The 18,672-nt window shown below is 40.9% G+C and overlaps 2 protein-coding genes across 4 annotated transcripts; one reads left to right on the top strand and one right to left on the bottom strand.

Annotated features, from left to right (window-relative positions):
• Positions 1–200: 200 nt before the first annotated feature.
• On the bottom strand, positions 201–6,988 carry rnf8 (ring finger protein 8, E3 ubiquitin protein ligase). 2 transcript variants are annotated; one of them, XM_004550442.4, is made up of 10 exons: positions 6,755–6,988; positions 6,408–6,536; positions 3,857–4,311; positions 3,544–3,751; positions 2,485–2,547; positions 2,282–2,371; positions 2,084–2,191; positions 1,759–1,963; positions 1,601–1,636; positions 201–630 (listed from the first exon to the last, which is right to left on the bottom strand). In XM_004550442.4, the coding sequence occupies exons 1-10, from the start codon at positions 6,878–6,880 to the stop codon at positions 416–418; spliced, it is 1,635 nt and encodes a 544-aa protein (XP_004550499.1). In that variant the 5' UTR covers positions 6,881–6,988; the 3' UTR covers positions 201–415. The 2 variants fall into 2 exon arrangements, with proteins under 2 accessions (XP_004550499.1, XP_004550500.1); XM_004550443.2 differs by having other exon boundaries at positions 528–630; positions 1,752–1,963.
• Positions 6,989–7,984: 996 nt separating this feature from the next.
• On the top strand, positions 7,985–17,975 carry aida (axin interactor, dorsalization associated). Of its 2 annotated transcripts, XM_004550439.5 has the most exons (11): positions 7,985–8,331; positions 9,061–9,127; positions 9,217–9,270; positions 10,759–10,813; positions 11,159–11,222; positions 11,526–11,629; positions 11,789–11,800; positions 14,274–14,396; positions 14,560–14,682; positions 15,536–15,653; positions 15,750–17,975. In XM_004550439.5, the coding sequence occupies exons 1-11, from the start codon at positions 8,225–8,227 to the stop codon at positions 15,847–15,849; spliced, it is 927 nt and encodes a 308-aa protein (XP_004550496.1). In that variant the 5' UTR covers positions 7,985–8,224; the 3' UTR covers positions 15,850–17,975. The 2 variants fall into 2 exon arrangements, with proteins under 2 accessions (XP_004550496.1, XP_004550498.1); XM_004550441.5 differs by lacking the exon at positions 11,789–11,800 and having other exon boundaries at positions 7,988–8,331.
• The last annotated feature ends 697 nt before the right edge of the window (positions 17,976–18,672 follow it).

Here is an 18,672-nt window from a genome sequence, read left to right as displayed (position 1 = left end):
CATTGTTTGAACTGTGAGGCTGTTTGCGAATGTAACTTAACACCAAGGTGGCGACTTTCAAAACACAGCAGAATTTTTAGTTACCTGGGCCAGTAAATGTTAAAGAAGTAAAACGTGTATCACCAAACACACGCAGGATTTCTGTGCCACTGACAAAAGTTTGAATTCCCAGGTTTACTTGAAATATAAGGAAACAGAAATTGAACTTGAAATGCATATGAATAAACTTTATTCATTTAGTTGAAAATAAAGACAACACAAATGATTATTTTACAAAAAAATAACTAAACATAAACCTCCCTGGACCAAACTTTGCATCCTCTATCCTAAATGTCCCGGGAACATTCCATGGAAAAGCGAAACTCAACAGCAGAAAAGTCTAATTCCATATTACAGCCCAGAGGAGAAAAAGGGGCTAATCCTCATCTTCATCAGAACTGTCATCAGAGTATCCGCTGTACGGAGAGCTGGACTCCAAATGGATGCTACTGTCCGTGTCCACAGACAACACGGAGCTGAGGCTGCTATCTATGGACACCATGCTGCTATCGCTGTTGCTGTCGCTGTTGCTGTCGCTGTTGCTGCTATTGTCATCATCGGGGATCACCATCACCTCTGCAGATTCAGCTGCTGTGAAACACAAAAAGGCAAAAAGTTGCATTTTGCAAACATTTCACGAGGGACTCTCAAGCTCTTTGTCAAACTTTAAAAAGATGAGATCAGCATTGCTCTGTCTTTCAAATTGGAAACAAATCTGATGAAAACTAAAACCACCAACATCAGGACCAGACGATGCTCATTTTCACCACAACTATACCGCACATTAATACACTAACTCAACTATACATAATGTTGTAGCTCCTTCTGTAGGAAAGCTCAATTTTTTTGCAATTTTAATACAGAGAAAATGCTTCATTGTGCTGCCATCTTGTGTTTGAAAAATCCACCTCTCCTCATCACAACCCCACCTGGTGCTATAGGGTGATGATTTGGGGTTGTTTTAGAGCTACGGGACCTGGACACCCTGCAGTCTTTGAGTCGACCATGAATCCTCCGTGTACCAAGGCAATCGAGAGTGAAATATGAAGCCATTTTTTGACAGCTAATGCTTGGCTGAAACTGAGTCATGCAACAAGCAATGATCACAAGCACAGCAGCAAACTACAACAAACTGTATCTGAAAAAGAACAATTAAGGTGCAATAGCCCAAAGTCCAAACCTAAACAACTGAAATGTTACAGTGGGACATTAAGAGAGTTTTGGATAAACAAATACCCACGAACCTCAATAAACTTAACAACACTGTAAAGAACAGTGGGTCAAAATTCCTCCACAACGTGAGAGACTTAAAGTCTTACAGAAAATGGTTACTTCAAGTTATTGCTGCTAAATGACTACAAGCTATAAGCTACTGAATCATGGGGTACACTTAGTTTTTCATAGGACTGAACAAAGTTTTATTTTTCACTATGAACTAAAATGTGACATCAGCATATAAATCCACAGACACCCACAGATGACACACTACTGAACTCCTCCCCGTTGAATAACCCGACCGACTCAACAGCATCAAAGAAACATTTCACTGCTTTCCACTGACCTGATCTGATGACTTCATGGTCAACAGCTCGCTTATCTGAAACAAGGAAAACTTACTCTGAGTGGTTTGTGTTTGTAAGTGAAAGCAGACGTCATAATGCCACGCATGCATCTCTGACTGTATTTGATGTAGGACACCACTGTTAACGCACCTCTCACCTTTCCTCTCAGAGATGAGGGTCTGCCGCCTCGCCTTCATGTCCAGGCTCAGGTTTTCCACCATACGGTCGATGCAGTTGTCCAGCGCCAGACAGCGGGTCTGAGACTGGATGGCCTGCCGGCAGATGGGACACTCATCTTTCTTTTTGCGCCACTGATTGATGCAGTAACAGCAGAAGCTATGAGCGCAGTTCAGAATGACGGCCTGCAGGGGATCAACCAAGGTGATGACAGTTAGAGGCGTCTAGTATACAAATCAGCTCAAACACAAAACAACGTATAATAAGTTTCATAATAATTGCTTTTAAACTGTAATCAGCTCTACCTCAATGAAGAGCTCTGAGCAGATGATGCACTGAAGCTCATTCTCCAGCACTTCGGTCACTTGTGTAACTACTTCCTCTTTTTGGGCTCTTGCCTTTTCCTTTTCCTCCTGTAACAGATGAAATGGAGTGAAGCCTCGAAAGCAAAAGCAGGTGGAAATATGTGAAGGGAAAAAAATAAATGCATTAATTAAATATACCTTTGTCACCTCCAACTCCTTGTTTTTGGCCAAGAGAATCTCTTCAAAGCCTTGTCGGGAGAGCGCAAGTTCACCTATCACTTTCTTTTGCTAAGGATTTGTGGAAAACAAATTCACATATTAAAATGTATTCTGCTTTACCAAAATGCAAGCACTCTAAATAATAACAGCTACTGCACACAAATTAGTTTGATCCGACATACTTCTTGCAGGGCCTCTTCAAGCTGCTTTTTTAAAAGCTCCTCTTGTTGCTGCGTTTTCTGCTCCTACAAGCATAAAAGGGTGAAAGAGAATATTTTGAGTTTTGCAATTATTTATGCAAAAATTGTATTCTTTGGATTATAGGTGCAAAAGTATTGGGCCTACACTGCTTAATCTTTGGTATTTGTGAAAGAATGGACCTTTCAAGAGAGCTCACTGAATTTGAGTGTGGTGCTATTGCAACAAGTCAAGTTGGATTTATTTGTACAGCACCATTCAGACACGAGGAAATTCAGAGCACTTTGCAGAGGAATAGAAAGACACATAACCCCCCAATATGAATGCATACTCACATACAATCATGATAAAATATAATAACACTAATAACAGTGGGAAAAACATCCAAGACTAGTTTTTGTCCATCTTCTGTAGAACTGCTCATCACCATGAAACATGCTGAAAGCGTATCAGCATATCATCCCAATATCTGTGCATCTACTTTCACACAGAGGCTGTATTTACTCTCTATGTGAGCGTAGAGGCCTCTATGTTCCTCAATGGATATGCCTCCACAGACCATCATGAACGCAACACCAAATCAGTTGTGCTAAACAATGTTACAGGCAGCACAACATTTTCCAGTGTCTATCATTCGTGCTTTGGGTGAACTGCTCTCATCCGTGAAAAGGAGAGACCTACCAGTTCTGGTATTCTATAGCTAATCCCAATCGGGCACCACAGCGCAGGGCAGTGAGCACAGCCCTCAGCGGAGGACGTCAGCCCCTCAGGCCACCCTTATGAGTCTGTTTCTGACTGTTTGGTCAGAGACACTCACACCAGAGGCCTGCTGGCTGTCAAATAACTAAAATTTAATGACAGATTTGATTTAAAATAGCATCTTACAAAGCAGTGCCAATCAAGCATGAACTGTCACTTGTAGGAGCTTTAAAAAAAAAAAAAGTAACAACAAGACAACAAACAGAGGCTATTTTTAAAATGGGTGCTAATGAAGGAACTCCTGTACATAAAAGACACTACAACAAAACAAAAAAACAACTCACCTCTAGCAGCCTTTTAGTCTCACTAAAAGACTTCTCTAATGTCTCCATCCTGTGCATTTTAGCTCTGAGTGTATCTAGTTGACCCCGCAGCTCCCTGACCTGCTCCTCTCTGAGCGGGTCAGCCTGTCGGGGCTCCCCCTCCAGGGAGGCGACCTGCCTCTGGGTGTTATCCACCTGCTCCCTTAAGAGCAGAATGTTCTGACTGTACCTGCAGACAATAAACAAGGAAAATAAAACTTCAGAGTAGTATTTTTCACTCATTCTTTTATTACTGGGTACATTTGTTTCTTATCTTGCTGTTACTCTGGCTTACATTTGCAAGTTGTCAAAGTCACGGGTAGCACTGGAGCCATCTGAAGGTCGTTCTGCTTGACGGTCATCTCTGCCAGGTCTGGTTCCCTCTGGCTTTATGTGACTGAGTCGCTGCTGACCTTTTAGCGGAGATAAAGGGCAGGGCACTGCCAAGGACTTGTCTGCAGAAGAGCAGCGGTAGAGTTTGGGCTTCGAGGTAGATGGCTCCACTTCTTCCATGGTCAATTTCCTCTTGGGCTTCTTGGATATGTGGGCAGATTTTGAAGTTACTCGCTCTACCAGTTTCTTTGCCAGGAAGCGTTTAATGTCTCTGAGGGGCTTCTGGACGACGACATAGTCAAACTCTGCTTTGTTTCCAATTACAGGAACTCCGAGCTGTATGGAGTCTCCGAGCCTGACCGGATGGGCTTCATCGGAAGGCAGACGAGTTCCATTCACCCAAACACCATTAAGACTCTGAGGGGAAAAAAACAGAACCAAAATAATACACTGGTACAGAAACATATTTAAAACTGAATTAACTTGAGAATTTAAATGTACTTTAAAGTCACAAATGCCCAAACTTAAGCTCAGACATATTGCCATTTGCTGGAAATAACAGGACTGTAAAAAGGCATCTATGGATAAATACAAACTCATCACACGGCTGAAAGGCCACACATGCAAATATTAAGTGACCCACTAAATTTCATGGACTTTGTAGCATCTGGTATGACCCAGAGCCGTATCCCAGCTGGGAGACAGGAGTCATTTTCATGTGGTGGCATGACAGAGGTGGTCAACAGATGTCACGAAGGTACCGTGGATTGTTTGTAGTCCATGTGTCTTGTACGGGATGTTCGCACAACAAGCCTACACTACTTAAACATCCTGTCTCCAAGACATTTACACATGGTGGAGAGTAAACTGTTTAAGGATATTTCCTCACACCGAAACAATTTCAGGAGCCGTCTCAGCAGGTGATTCCACTCCTTCGTGTCCAGGACACTGAAACTCTTTTCAAACATGCAACATTTTACAATGATGTCATTCTGCCGTTCAGACTGTAGGTCATGTCCACGTTAACGTTCCCCACCACAGCTTCATTCAGAGACACATACAAAAGGGATGGGCGACAGAGCAGTTACTAATTTTTGTACATGAGATTACCAAAGACTACATAGTTGAGTTCAGAAAGCAAAATGAAAGCAAGTATGAAAGACAGAGATTTATTCATGAACTGCACGCGGATAGGCTGAGGCTGAAATGGAACAAACCGACAGGTGTTACAACCGAGAGCTTACAGAGAGAAATTTTGGACTTTTTAAGCAGATCCCAGATAAAGACACTGAAATGAACCCATAACTGGAACTGGTATTTTTCCATTGTATTGTACACCAGGATGTGTTGCATAAGTCAGTGCTAAAAATGAACACATTACTGATGCTTGTTGCACTTTTGATTCCCTACTGCAGAGAACTTCGAGTCAGTATCAGCGCTGGATTTGAATTCTTCTCTCAAAAAGGAGAACTTTCAACACATAAGGAGGCATGCACAGAAGATGTTGGTCCTCTTTGAATCTAACTTCATACGTAAACAGACATTCTTATTAATGAAGTTTATCAAATCCCACCTTAGTGCTGACAGTGAACCGGACTTTAACACACTTGTTAAAGGCCAAAACAGACTAGATTTCATTCACGAGTAAGGAAGAAAAAGACAAAACTGCAGATGAAGAAATTTACACTACAAGTAAAATACCATAGCATGGAAAGTTTGCATAAGGATGCACACTGTCTTAACAATCTTTGGGGAAATGTTCATTAAATAGCAATGATAAAATATTGGCAGTTTAACTTAATCTATTTCACATTTTCAATGCCTAACATCTAATGTGATTTGATGTTGCTGTTGAAGGTCCTGAACCTTTGGCCTTCTGCATTTTAGTATACCTCAGAACATAAAACAGTATATGATTAGTATGGTATTGATGTTCACCTTTCATCTCATGTTTCTAGAGTTATAAGGGTTTGAAACTTTTGCTATTTGTGTATGTATAATTTGTGGTATCTGTTGCACAGTTTGACTTGTTGCAATACTTATTTTGCCGTTATTATATAAAGATGTGCGTGACAGATAAATACCACGAAAAGATTTACAGAATAACATAAACTTCCTACAACACAAATGGGCAAAATTGGCATTCCCTGACATCCTTTTTTTGTGATGAACACATAAATACATAGAAAAGTTGACAATGCTGATGCTCAAGTGTATTTATGGCTTTATGTCACAGTAAACCAGACTGACTCAAAACTTCACCAAATGCCAACATAATACTGGTGGGTTTTAAAACATGAACCCATTCTTAGCTTTTAGATATTCGCACACTAATTGGGTTTGGCATAATTTAGTAATATGCGCATCATGTTTTAATTTCGTGTGGCTCTATTTATTTTATCCACGTCAGCATGCCTCCCTTAGAGAAAGTGCTGCCCATCCCTGCACAGGACTTGTACCAAAGACCTCTAGCACAGCTGTAAAATATATTTCACAATAAAGCTCGTTGTCACCTTCTTGTCTGTCACTGTCCAGTGGCCGTCTTCACTTTGCCTGAAAGTGCAGTGCAGTCTGGAGATCATTAGGGGACAGGTGGGAGACAGTAGTTGGTAGGTTACATCCACACCACGTCCAATGGTGATCTGCACAGCCAAAAATAAACATGTTAGTTAGCTCCAGTCTGCATCTCCGGTTTTATAAAAACGGACAGGGACACTCTTCAGCTTAAAACACTTCTTAATTATTAACCATAAATTGGGGGTAATGTTCCCCCAACATGTAAACTGGAATCTGCCGTGAACTTCAGCAAGCTTCATGTTAGTATAAATATAGCACGTTAGCTAACATTAGCAAGCTGCACCTCTGTGTTTTCGAACAAGCGAAGCCAGTCTGAGTTCCTCCCGACTCTCATCAGACAAAAAACCTCCGAGTCCGGATATTCATCGTCTTCAGCCGCACAGCAATCCGCCGCCGTCTCTTTATCCATCTTATCTCATTCTGTCAGCGGCCAAGTCGTCCGAAAGGACACCACTAGCTGCGCTGTTTCAGCTCCTCCGCCACATCCCGACATACTGGGAGAAACCGGAAGACATTTCGATTTCTTTCAAAATAAAGGCCACAGATGTGCTTCAACGCTTATCTTTGGACAGCCCATGAATCACTTGGATCCCTCTAAAATCATTTAGTTGTTTTTTTTTATTAATTCAAAATTTATTCAGCTTTTGCAGACCCAAAGTAGAAATATTACGGTGTCCATGAACATATTACAGTAGGGAGAAAACAAGACGTAGAGTTTTACGTGCGGGAAACGTTTCGTCACTCATTCAAGTAACTTCTATCTTAGCTGACTGCAGGTTTCATTCTAAACAGTGTATTCACATAATGCGAATATACTGTTTATAGAGTTGCTAATAAGGTCTAGGATTTCATTGCCTGCATGACTGAGCAACCATCAAGACAAATAAATAAATAAATAAATAAATAAATAAATAAATAAATAAATGAAATAACACTTTTAAATTTTATAATAAAAGGTAATCATGTGGACCCTGTTAGTGTTGTAATAACACATGTTTAACTTGAAACCTTTTAATTATTCCTACATATAATAAGTTTGTGTTCGTTAGCTTGCATTTTGTATTGCCTTAAGACACTGTAGACGTCTATGATTTCTCTTGTTTTGATCGCTTGGTAAGCACATTGAGTATAAGTGTAAAGAATGGTGCTATATAAATAAAACAGTCACAATCATATTGTATTTTATTATAAATATTATTTGGGGGGTTTTCGTTGGAGCTTGTGTTTACTGTTTTTTAAAATTCAAAACAGTGTAGTGAAAGATCCTTATACCTAAAAAGAAAAGAAAAAAATAAAATAAAAAGTGGAGAATACATAAAAAAACAAAACAACCCCAAACAGCCAAACATGAACACTGTTACTTTGCAGTATTTTAACTGTAGTACTGCTTCATAGCTGTTGCTGGTGTATACAGTTGTTAAAAATCCCTGCACCTTTAAATAAAATAGCTCTTCTTTCTCCCCGCAGCACTCAAACCTCAAACGCGCCGCGGTGCTCTTCGCCCATTCGGGCGACCCCGAGTCCCGAAACGCGCGCACCCCGAGCTCCAGGCGGGACTTCCTTTCTCCTGCGGATGCGCTGATATTAGGGTGAGCAGGCAGAAAGGGCTTGGTCGGAGTGTCACCGGTCTATCCGCGCGCCTCTGGACAGCAGATGACCTGGCCGACGACTCCGCTGCCGCTGAAGCCCCGTAGATGAATCTCCTCCTCGGCTATGCTGCCCTGAGAGCGCCGCGAGTATCCGCCCCGCCAACATGTCTGATGTCAACAAGACTATTCAGAAATGGCACGCCAGTTTTAAGAAAGGCACAGACTTTGACTCGTGGGGACAATTAGTGGAGGCTATAGATGAGTACCAAATGTAAGTTGCATTCAACATGTGTGTCCTGTGTGTCCACAGCGCTGGTTTAACCCGAACGCAGTCCGGGCGCTGTGCTTCTTCTTCTTCTTTTTTTTAATTATTATTTTTCCCTTCTCTGGGTCGCCTGTCCCTAAAATCTGCGGGGAAACATGTAGGAGACAGTAGGTGCAAGAAGTTAGCCCGTGTGCTGTCAGTCAGCTCTCGGAGCAGTAAATAAACCCTACCATCCATGACGTGATGTGGCAGTTGTTGCAGTGGGGAGCAGATGTGTTGCCTGATGCATCCTAGCTCTGTCCACAGCAGCACTTTAGAGTTTAAGGGAGAGTCCGTCCATGTAGCCTGTCATGGAAAATCGGTCGGAGCTGCGAGCAGTCTGTTTCATTATGTGTCATGCAATGCAGAAACGGGCCAGTATTCCTCAGAGTGTTGGGAAACAGTCAGCCACACCCTCTCATTGTTATGGGTGGGTTTCATCTGCTGAGTGAGGAATGGTTTCTGCTTCTCAGACCAGATCTTTGTCTTTGCAATTTCCTTAAAATGCGCCCAGCTTCTCTCCCAGTTAATAGTTTATTTAAAACTGCACTAACAATGCAAAAATCTAGATCACTGCAGCGGCTTCTACTGTCCGCAGGGGGGCGCACAGACACACACCTTACCTTATAGGAGTCTTGCAGGGTCTTGCAGTGAATCATTAACGCGTCTAACTGTGTTTCATGTGGGTTCGTTTAGTTTGGCAAGACAACTGCAAAAAGAAGTCCAGTCAGCAAATTCATCAGACTTCACCGAAGAGCAGAAGGTAATCATTACATCCGCCTGCAGCTTCTGCACCGGAGTGCCTGTCACTTTACTTAAACTAACGAGTGTTTTTTTTTCTTTCTTTTAAAGAAAACTCTGGCAAAGATTGCAACATGTCTGGAGATGAGAAGTGCCAGTTTGCAGGTTTGTATAGGAGTCTGCGTGATTAGTAGCTACAAAAAGGAGGCCGTATCCAGGTTTTCAGAGATGCTGAGGTCATCGTTATTATATAAAAGTAAAATTTGAGCATCGGCAGTTTTACTTATGCATATAACACTTTTGAAAGTGGTCTTGAGCAATAGTTTTCCAGGCTTTCTGAAGGTCTTTCAAAGTTTGTCTTTGGACATTGGCCAATGGTCAGGTCCACTCCTTGTACCTGACCATTTCCAAAGGGAAGTTTTTCCTTGTTAAGTCACTTAACACTAACCAGTGACTCATTCAAGCATAAAAAGGCACCTAATTCAAGGGGTAAAACGGTCTTGTATCTACACATAACAGGCAACTTAGCAAATAAATGATTTAAAATGTTATCTTTAGACACTTTGAGTTTTAAAAGGCATAAAATTGTGATTGTTGGACTAAGTGATTCCCAAAGAGCTATAACTGAAAAGGTGTCCTTAAAATAAGATAAGGAAAAGTGTCAAGTATAGAAGAAAAGAAGTGAGAGGCCTAAAATACAAAACAGTACTTCAAAGCCTTAAGAAACCAGAAAAAATCCATCAAAAACCTGACACATGGACCTGAGAGATCCATCTGACCCTTCAGCTGAGCCATGTACTGTTCAACAAAGCCTCATCAGAAATGGTCTCAGTGGAAGGGTGGCTGTCAGGAAGGCGTTCTTAAGGAAAGGAAACTGGGAGGAAAGGCTGAGGGATGCCAAATTAAACAAGAACTGGACTCGAAATCAGTGCCAAAAGGTTTTATGGAGTGATGAATCCAAGTTTGACATTTTTGGTTCAAATCATCATCGGTAAGTATAGAAGGGGTCAGGAGAGAGGTGTAGCGGTGGGTGTCTACACCCATCTGTAAAACCTTGTAATGATTTGGGGCTGCGTTTCTGCCAGTGTGCATTAGGGATCTTGTTAAAATCGATGGAATAAGAACACAGAAAAGTACAATCAGATTCTGGTCCGTCCAGAAAGTGTTTGATAATGGCGTTATTTTTCTGCCCAAACACACTGCCAATGCAGGAAAAGTATTCCTGAATAGAGAAACACACAAAGAGTCACTGTCAGTCGTGGATTGACCTCCCCTGAGCCTGAACCTCAACATTAATGTGAGATAAGTGTGAGATCGTCTCACATTGAACAGAAGACGACCAACTTCCAAGAAAGAGCTGTAAATGTCATTCAAGAAGCCTGGAGAGCTGTTTCTGAAGACTACCTAAAGAAACCATAAGAAAGCTTGACTAAGAGACGTCAGTTCATGATGAATAAAAGTGATCATAAATCTTGGCTTTCAAGCTCGTTAGAGTTGTTTTTGCCTTGTATGCTGTATGTTTACACACTTTTCTATTTCCCATTATGAATAAATTAGGGGTGGCTCAAGACTTTTGCACAGCGCTGCAAAAAATTACATTTTTTCCTGAGGAAAAACAAATACTGAACATATCTTTTGTCTGGGTTTCTTCAGTGCACTCAGTCAAAGGAAGAGTTCAACTTAGAAGACCTGAAGAAACTGGAAACCAGTAAGTGTATGACTGGGTTTTTTCCTGGCTCGAAATGGGCCTCTAAGGGGCGACTCTGCAGAAAAACATGATTGATGTGTGTACAGTAAAGGTGCTGAAACTGTGTGGCCTTATTTGACAGAACTCTACATGCATTTCTGGGCATTTTGCAAACAAATGTTTATTACACTTTAGTAAATGAAAGACGAATTTAAAATGTTGATCTGGTGATTTTTCTTTTTTCCTTTTGCTCTGGCCTGTGGAAACAATTTCTCTATGAAGGAAAAACACTGATGGACAATTTACTGGATATTCTGACATGTTTTAATAGTGATATAATCAACCTAACTCCTTTTTCTTCAACAGTAATTAGAAATGTACTCACCTACAACAAAGAGTTTCCATTCGATGTTCAGCCGGTGCCGTTAAGGTAAAAATCCATCACTGGTGTTATTACTGCTTTGGGCTCGTGCTGCATGTGTCATTGTCTCTCAACATTACTGGATTTACAGATTTTTGTGAATTAATACAATAAAAGAATAACTAATAGATCAACATGAGTCATGTAATCACACACAAGCGTTGATAATTTTATCTTCAGGTCTCTAAAAAAAAAGTGTGTCTGTGAAGGGGGGCACACGCTTTAAATATTTTCCTTACAGGGATATGTAAACTTTATCAGTCCAATGAATCAGGTGTTTTGGGGGGGCGGGTTTGTGTTCCTTGCCATCAGGAAAATCTTTGCTCCAGGTGAAGAGGAGAACCTCGAGCTGGAAGAGGAGGAGGATGCCACAGCGGGAGCAGGTTCAACAGAAGCTTTTCCGCCACGGGCTCCTGGTGCGTTACACCTGTTTATCACCCGCTTGAGTTCACATGTCATTGTTACATGTTGTCGTGTTTTGGAGGATCATCTGACCGTGTGTGTTTGCTTTTTTTTTTGTCTTTTCTGTTGGTGCCGTGCATGGCTTCACCGCTCATTCCCGCCTGCTTCATTAGCAGCTTTGCAAGGTACAGCTTATGAATGAAAGGCGTTTGAATCTGTCCTCTATTGCATGACTGTGAATAATCCTGCCTCATTCAGAGTTAATTTTAGAACTAGATGCGTATATGTGACTGGAAGGTGAAGTTAATGATTCACTCTTTCACCAACAGAAAGCTTTTCCACTGATCAAGGTAGCCTGATTCCATCAGCTTTGGCCAAACAGATTTTTTTTCAGAGCTCATTTATTAAAATCAGAAATATTTCCTTTATTAGAGTTAAGTACTTTATGGTAAATGTGATGATTTGGCTCTGAGATCATTTCTGTCCTCAGAGGATGTGTTATACCCAACCTAACATCTCCTTGTTCCATCATCATTCCAAAGTGAGGTTTCGAAAACTCTAAATATACAGTTGTGGTCAGACGTTTATACATAGTCATCATGGGCATGAATGTCATGGTAATTTTGGGCTTTTAATAATTTCTTTGACCTGTTATTTTTCCAGGGTGGATGGATTGTACAGCATGCAGCTTTAGTGACTTTAAAAAAAGCAAGATTTGCTTGCACAAATTTTTATTTATTTGGTATTTTGTCGAATCCACACAGGGTCCATGCACCTACAATGACATTTTGTTAAATGTCCCTTAAGTTGCACCTTAAGCAGACGCTTTTGGTAACCACCAAGAAGCTTCTGGCATAATTCTAATTGGATATTTGAACACTCTTCTCAGCAGAATTAGTAGAGTTTATTTAAATTGCTTGATTTCCTGGAGGAGAGCTGGCTTTTAAGCGTAGTCCAAAAATAGGGAAGTTTATTTTAAGGGCTTAATGTTAGCCTGCTTCCCATTTTCCTAGTTTTGATTTGCATTTGGGAACATTGTCCTGTTGGAACACCCAACTGTGACAAAGTTTCAACCGTCTAGCTGCTGATTTGAGGTTAGATGGAAGGATTTGGAGGCCCTAGCGCGTGATGCTCGACAGTCGGTACAATTTTCTTTGGTTTGAAAGCCTCACCGTTACGACCCCAAACATACCTCTTGTCATTGTGGCCAAATAACTCAATCTCTGTCTCGTCTGACCATAACAGTTTTCTCCAGAAGGCATTTGGCTTGTTCATGTGGTGCAAATTTCAGTTGTGGGTTTTGGAGCAGGAGCTTCTTTCTTGGTCAGCATCGTCTCAGTCTATGATGATTGTGTCACCGTGGACAGAGATGCTGGTGTTTCAGACGTTTCCAGTTCATGTGAAGTTTGCGCCTCATTGGTTCCTGGTTTTAAGTTGTTTGATCCAGGAATCTGCAGTTGTTTAGAAATTTCTCCAAGAGACCTTCTTAACTTGATCAATCTAATGAGTCCCGTCAAACAAATCTTTGTTTTATGCCGGCAAAGATTTTCTGCTAGTTGTAGTCAATAACAACTGCTAACGAGAAGTTAGAAGGCCTCAGCCTTGCTAAGTTAAAAGACATTGTTGATTGTATGCGGATGTATGTATAGATTTGAGCCTGTTTGTATACCTTTGACCCTATGGAGATGAGAAAAAAATGCAAAATATATTAAAACTTGTGTTAGTAAAGCTGTATGCTGCACTATTATTCTATCCTGGAAAAAACAGTTCACAGAAACTATTAAAAAGCCAAAAAACTACCACGGCATTCATGCCCATGATGAGTGTGTGAGAGTCATTGATGACCTTTTCTAAAAGTGTTCACATAGGATGCTGCGAAATTTGATCCAACAGAAAAGAAGCACAATAAATTCTGTGTCCAATTTAATCATAATGAAACCAAAAGTACGTGAGATTCTCGGGATGGGGGCGAATAGAGGAACCCATATTTTTGTGCTTACAATAGCTCAAACTATATATAAATGTGAGTAATGTACAAGGAGCAGCAGACTTCTTGGCTCAAATCCCAGCAATTACTTGCAGCCCCAATTTTAAATGAGCCTTAACTTTGATTTAAGTAGTCACAAGGGCTTAAAACACATGTGCAGGACTGCCAGTCAGATCCATTAAACTCCACAGTGTACGGTGGGAAACTTTGCCCCCAAATTAGGGTCAAAACGACAACATAATTTGGTCACGTGTTTCCTATTTCCACTGTTGATTGGCTCGTTGGCTGTGTTGTATTCCCTTCTGTTTTAATGTGTCTTTATCTTCTTTCAGATGATGGTTTTTGGTTCACAGCTACAGCTTTGATATTTTTTTGGTTCACTTTATTTCCTCTCGCCAGCTTTGTTTCCTGCTGTAGTTCAAACTTTATTTAGCTAAAGAGATTTAAACCTCTGTAAACTAACTTTTTACTGGCAAACTGCCTGTAGACAAAGCCCCAAAGACAGATATCCATCAGGAAGTGATAGGGACTTAAAGGAGAATGGATTAAACGCATCATTCCTATGGATTGATCAAAATGTGTAAAACTGGTTTGCCAAAATCCCCAACTTGAAACCAGTTTTTAAAACCAGTTCTAACTGCTAATATCTTCTGACCTTTGTCCTTTTATAGGTACCTTGTTACCACGGCTACCCTCAGAGCCTGGGATGACGCTACTTACAATAAGGATTGAAAAAATTGGGTTAAAGGACGCCGGACAGTGCATTGATCCTTACATGACCATCAGTGTCAAAGGTACAGATCCCACAGTGCACGCCTTCAGCAGGCTGGCCTGGAGTTGCTTTTATAACCTTCACAGCTGCTGCTTTCAGATTGGACACACCCTCTTTTCAGCTGTACTCCCACGCTCTCTGTCCCCTGTACATGAAAACCTCTCCGCCTTTTCCTGTGGCTGCAGATGTAAACGGTGTCGATCTGAACCCGGTGCAGGATACCCCCGTGGCCACCAGAAAGGAAGACACGTACATTCACTTCAGTGTGGACGTGGAGGTCCAGAGACATGTGGAGAAATTACCAAAAGGTAGTCCCCGCCACACGCTGGGTTCACAGCATGCCAAGTAATTTGTGTGATTTTTTTTTTATTTTATTTTTTTTTTTTGCTCAGCGTTCTCCGAGTAGAGGCAAGAGAGCTCCTGCGGGGAGGAGCGGACGACTAGAAAATAAACCTGCAGTGAAAATAAAGCTGTTTTTACACATAAACAAAAACTCCAGGCAGTCCTTCTCACATGTAGCAGATATAAAGAGATGTCTGTGTAGTTTGTGCAGGAGCCAGGAAAGAAGACCACTTGCTGGCTATGAATTCTCCACACTTTACTATTAGTTAATGGTTAATTATTACTGCATAGGTGGCACCTATGTGACCTATGTGGCACCTAAGTTAATTCAATTCAATTAATTTCAGTTCTATTTATATAACGCCAAATCACAACGGCGCCTAAGAGCGCTTTATATTGTAAGGTAAAGACCCCAACCATCAAACGCCCCCCTTTGAACAAGCACTTGGCGACAGTGGGAAGAAAAAACTCACTTTTAACAGGAAGAAACCTCACGCACAACCAAGCCCAGGAAGAGACAGCAACCTGCTGCAAATTTAGAAATATTGTCACCTAGGATTTTGAAATTGATACCATGGATGTATCGCTTAAAAAATCTCATGCAAGTTCTTATCTCAGTTAACTCGATCTCAAGGTCAGAGGTTATGTTTTCTGAAAATCTTGTGAATGCGATAACTTGGGAACAAAGGGAATTTGAAATTGATACAATAGGTGTATCCCTCTGGCCAGCACCAGTATTTTTCCTGATTTAATGTGACTATTAAACATATTCTCTCATATCCTCCTTTAACATTTGAGGTACGTTTACATTTTTTCCAGGAGCAGCTATCTTCTTTGAATTCAAGCACTACAAACCCAAAAAGAGGTTCACCAGCACAAAGTGTTTTGCCTTCATGGAAATGGACGAGATCAAACCCGGGCCGATCGTAATTGAGCTGTGAGTCTCACCGTCCAATGAGCGTTTTCCAGCGTGAACTGGAGAAAAATCTTCTCTCGATTGTGGAGTGAAAACTGCTCCTGTGTTTCATTTCAGGTACAAGAAGCCCACGGACTTTAAGAGGAAGAAACTGCAGCTTCTCACAAAGAAACCACTTTATCTCCATCTTCATCAGACGTTACACAAAGACAGCTAAGTCGGACCACGCTTCGAACCTTCGAAGGCCTCTCTCACATCCACATCCAGCAAAATGTGGTGTTCCCCCTCATCGCATCAAGCAATACTAAAAAAACAACAACAAAGAACCTGTGGTATTTATTTTTTATTTTTTCCATGAGTATTTGAAGAAAGTAAAGTGAACAGAGCTGGATTCCTGTCGCATCAGCTCACACTCAGATTTTAAAGTCTTTGATTTTGTTGTGAAGTGTAGGAAATACCAAGTTTTCCAGAATCCAGAAGTAGCATGTTCAAACCACCTCATTTCAGTCTTCCGTAGCTCACTGATTTTTTTTCTTTTTTTCGGGGGGTCAGGAAGAGGCCGTGAGCATCTGCATCTGAATCCTTCAATGTTCAGTTTAGACTTTTAAGTTCGGCAAACCAAGGAAGACATGAAATAAATTAAAGACAAAACAGCGACAGCTTGTTCCATTGAGCCACAAAAGAAGTGCTTTTTGTAATCCGGGTGTATTTATGAGGTCCGGAGTGCACTACAATAATAAACTTTTATCATTTTTAGTTATGAACGGTTCATAATCACACATCTAAAACAGGTATAACAGACGCAAGAGAGACGAGTCCTGACGTTTCCTCATTTTGTCTTAAAACTAGTGAATTAACAGAAATTTAAAGGGGCACTAACCTGACAAAGAATCTGTTTACTGCCTGTCGCAGACTCTGTCTCACAGTTTTGTTTCCTGCTTTAACATTTACAGTTCCTGACATTTAGCAGCTTTGAATTAAAGGTGGCTTATTTTGCACAGATTCAGCTGCCGCCAGCTCACTAAGTAACATGTTGTAAGTTTCCCCGCTCAAAATGTCAAACTGTATCTGTTTAAACTTACACTCACTGGACACTTTATTAGGCTATATCTTCTTTTCTTTTTTTTTCAACTGCACATCCACGATGCAAATGCCTGTGAGTTGTTCCACCACATCCTAAAGGTGCTCTGCTGGATTGAGGTCTAAGGACTGGAGAGGCCATTTGAGTGCAGTAAACCTGTTGTCATGTTCGAGAAAGCAGTTTGAGATGGTTTAAGTTTTGCGATCTGGTGTGGTATCCTGCTGGAAGCAGCCATTAGTAGATGGGAACACTGGTCATAAAGGGATAGACGTGGTCAGCGACAATACTCAGGTAGGCTGTGGTGTTTAAACAATGCTCAGTTGGTACCAAGGGGCCCAAAGCATGCCATTCCATTCACCAGCATTTGAACCAGTGTACCTAACGAAGTGCAAGTCATGCAAGAATTGTGCCATCGGAAGTAAACGTGCATATCATTTGAAAAGTACATTTTTAATTTTCATTTGTAATTAAACACTAAGCAAACTCAGTCTGCACTTCATACTGGTTTAGTGAGTAGTCACATTCAGGTTTATAATGACTCAAGTGGGGCCATCACAGGTAACATCTTCAATTTAATCAATGTTTTTTTCTTTTTAAACTTGTAGCACATGTAAAGTGATACTGGTTTTTTAAAAAAAACGGTTGGGTTTTTCAGAAAAAATCACAAAGGGAGACGTTTAATGTCCCTATAAATCTGACAGTGGCCACGTGTCAGCGTGGATTTAGAAACGTAGAGGGAAAGAGATGCAGCACGGTCTGCATACTGTGGAAGTGTCTCGCCATGAAGCGGATGTTTAGCACCGGTTTCCGATACGCAGTGTTGGATCACATGCTGTCGTAACCACACAGAGGGTTTTAATCCACTGTTACGTTGCAGATTTCGTGTTGGCTCTGTGTGAATGGGATTACGTTCAGAACTGTTCTCATGCGCTTGTGCTCTTCTTTTTATTCTAGAGACCTCTTTCTTTTCTCGAGCTTTTCACATCTTTCTTTCCATTTTGACTCTATAGATGTTCTTCACTAAAACGTCTTGTAATTTTTGATTTTTAGATTTTATTTTTGTAATGTCACAAAAAAAATCTGGACTGTAAATTAACTGTAAGATACACTAACTGATGAATATACAGTAACCGTGTGTATGTGTGAAGTGCTCTGATGTGGCAGGAGTGAGAACTGTGGAGTGTTTTCGTTTTGGCAGAATGAAGGAAATTGTATCAAACATTTACGGCGTGTTTAATTTCTAATAAACTACAAATGAGGCAGTGTGTTGATTTATTTGAACTGATATTTTTCGAGTGAGGAAAAGTTTATACATTAATATACTGAAATAGAAAAGTTAATATCAAGAAGTGATGCTATTAAGTATTTCAAACTCTACGAATAAAAATGTTTAATGTGAAGATGATGTAAAGACAGAAAATTGAGTTATAATTAGCACAGATCAGCACGGACGTATGACTTTATGTAGCCGAGGTATCGTGTTTTGCTTCTTTAACATTTTGTCAGATTTACAAACCAAAAAAAAAAAAAAGGAAACAGGAAGGTTCCTGGTTCAAATCCCCTGCTTTGGCCAGGGTACTTTCTGTGCAGGTTACCTCTGGGTATTCCAGCTTCCTGAATATTCGGGTAAATGTGGTTTGTAAGATGGTGGTCAGTAACACCATATCCAAGAATTTCCACCAAAAAGCCAACACCACAATGTTACTACCACTGACATCAATGGCTTTAGGAGGGGCTACTTGGAGAAATCTACCACCGAGTGCCAGATCCAGCCCACAAGACACCCTAGTTTCTATCACATAGCATACAATCCTCAGAGCACAAAGGCAGAAGTGGCCCAAAGCCAGCGCTGAATCCGAGATGAAGCATGAATGAGAGTCTCCTAGGACAGTGAGAAGCAGTGTTGTGTATTTACTCCTTACACATTCTTTTGGTAGTGGAGTAAGCGGAAAAAGACTG

The sequence above is a fragment of the Maylandia zebra genome, linkage group LG15 (assembly GCF_041146795.1).
Source record: "Maylandia zebra isolate NMK-2024a linkage group LG15, Mzebra_GT3a, whole genome shotgun sequence".
Classification (NCBI taxonomy): domain Eukaryota; kingdom Metazoa; phylum Chordata; class Actinopteri; order Cichliformes; family Cichlidae; genus Maylandia; species Maylandia zebra.
Note: the sequence above shows the minus strand (reverse complement) of the source record. Positions and strands in the feature narration are given on the sequence as shown.

Excerpts from the sequence above, each read along its gene's own strand:
- rnf8 (XM_004550442.4), bottom strand. The coding sequence starts at position 6,880 with ATGGATAAAGAGACGGCGGCGGATTGCTGTGCGGCTGAAGACGATGAA. Across the intron at positions 4,312-6,407 it reads GGACAGTGACAGACAAGAAG|AGTCTTAATGGTGTTTGGGT; the intron begins GTGACAACGAGC and ends TTTTCCCCTCAG. Across the intron at positions 2,548-3,543 it reads AGACTAAAAGGCTGCTAGAG|GAGCAGAAAACGCAGCAACA; the intron begins GTGAGTTGTTTT and ends TTATGCTTGTAG.
- aida (XM_004550439.5), top strand. The coding sequence starts at position 8,225 with ATGTCTGATGTCAACAAGACTATTCAGAAATGGCACGCCAGTTTTAAG. Across the intron at positions 14,397-14,559 it reads CATGACCATCAGTGTCAAAG|ATGTAAACGGTGTCGATCTG; the intron begins GTACAGATCCCA and ends CTGTGGCTGCAG. Across the intron at positions 14,683-15,535 it reads TGTGGAGAAATTACCAAAAG|GAGCAGCTATCTTCTTTGAA; the intron begins GTAGTCCCCGCC and ends CATTTTTTCCAG.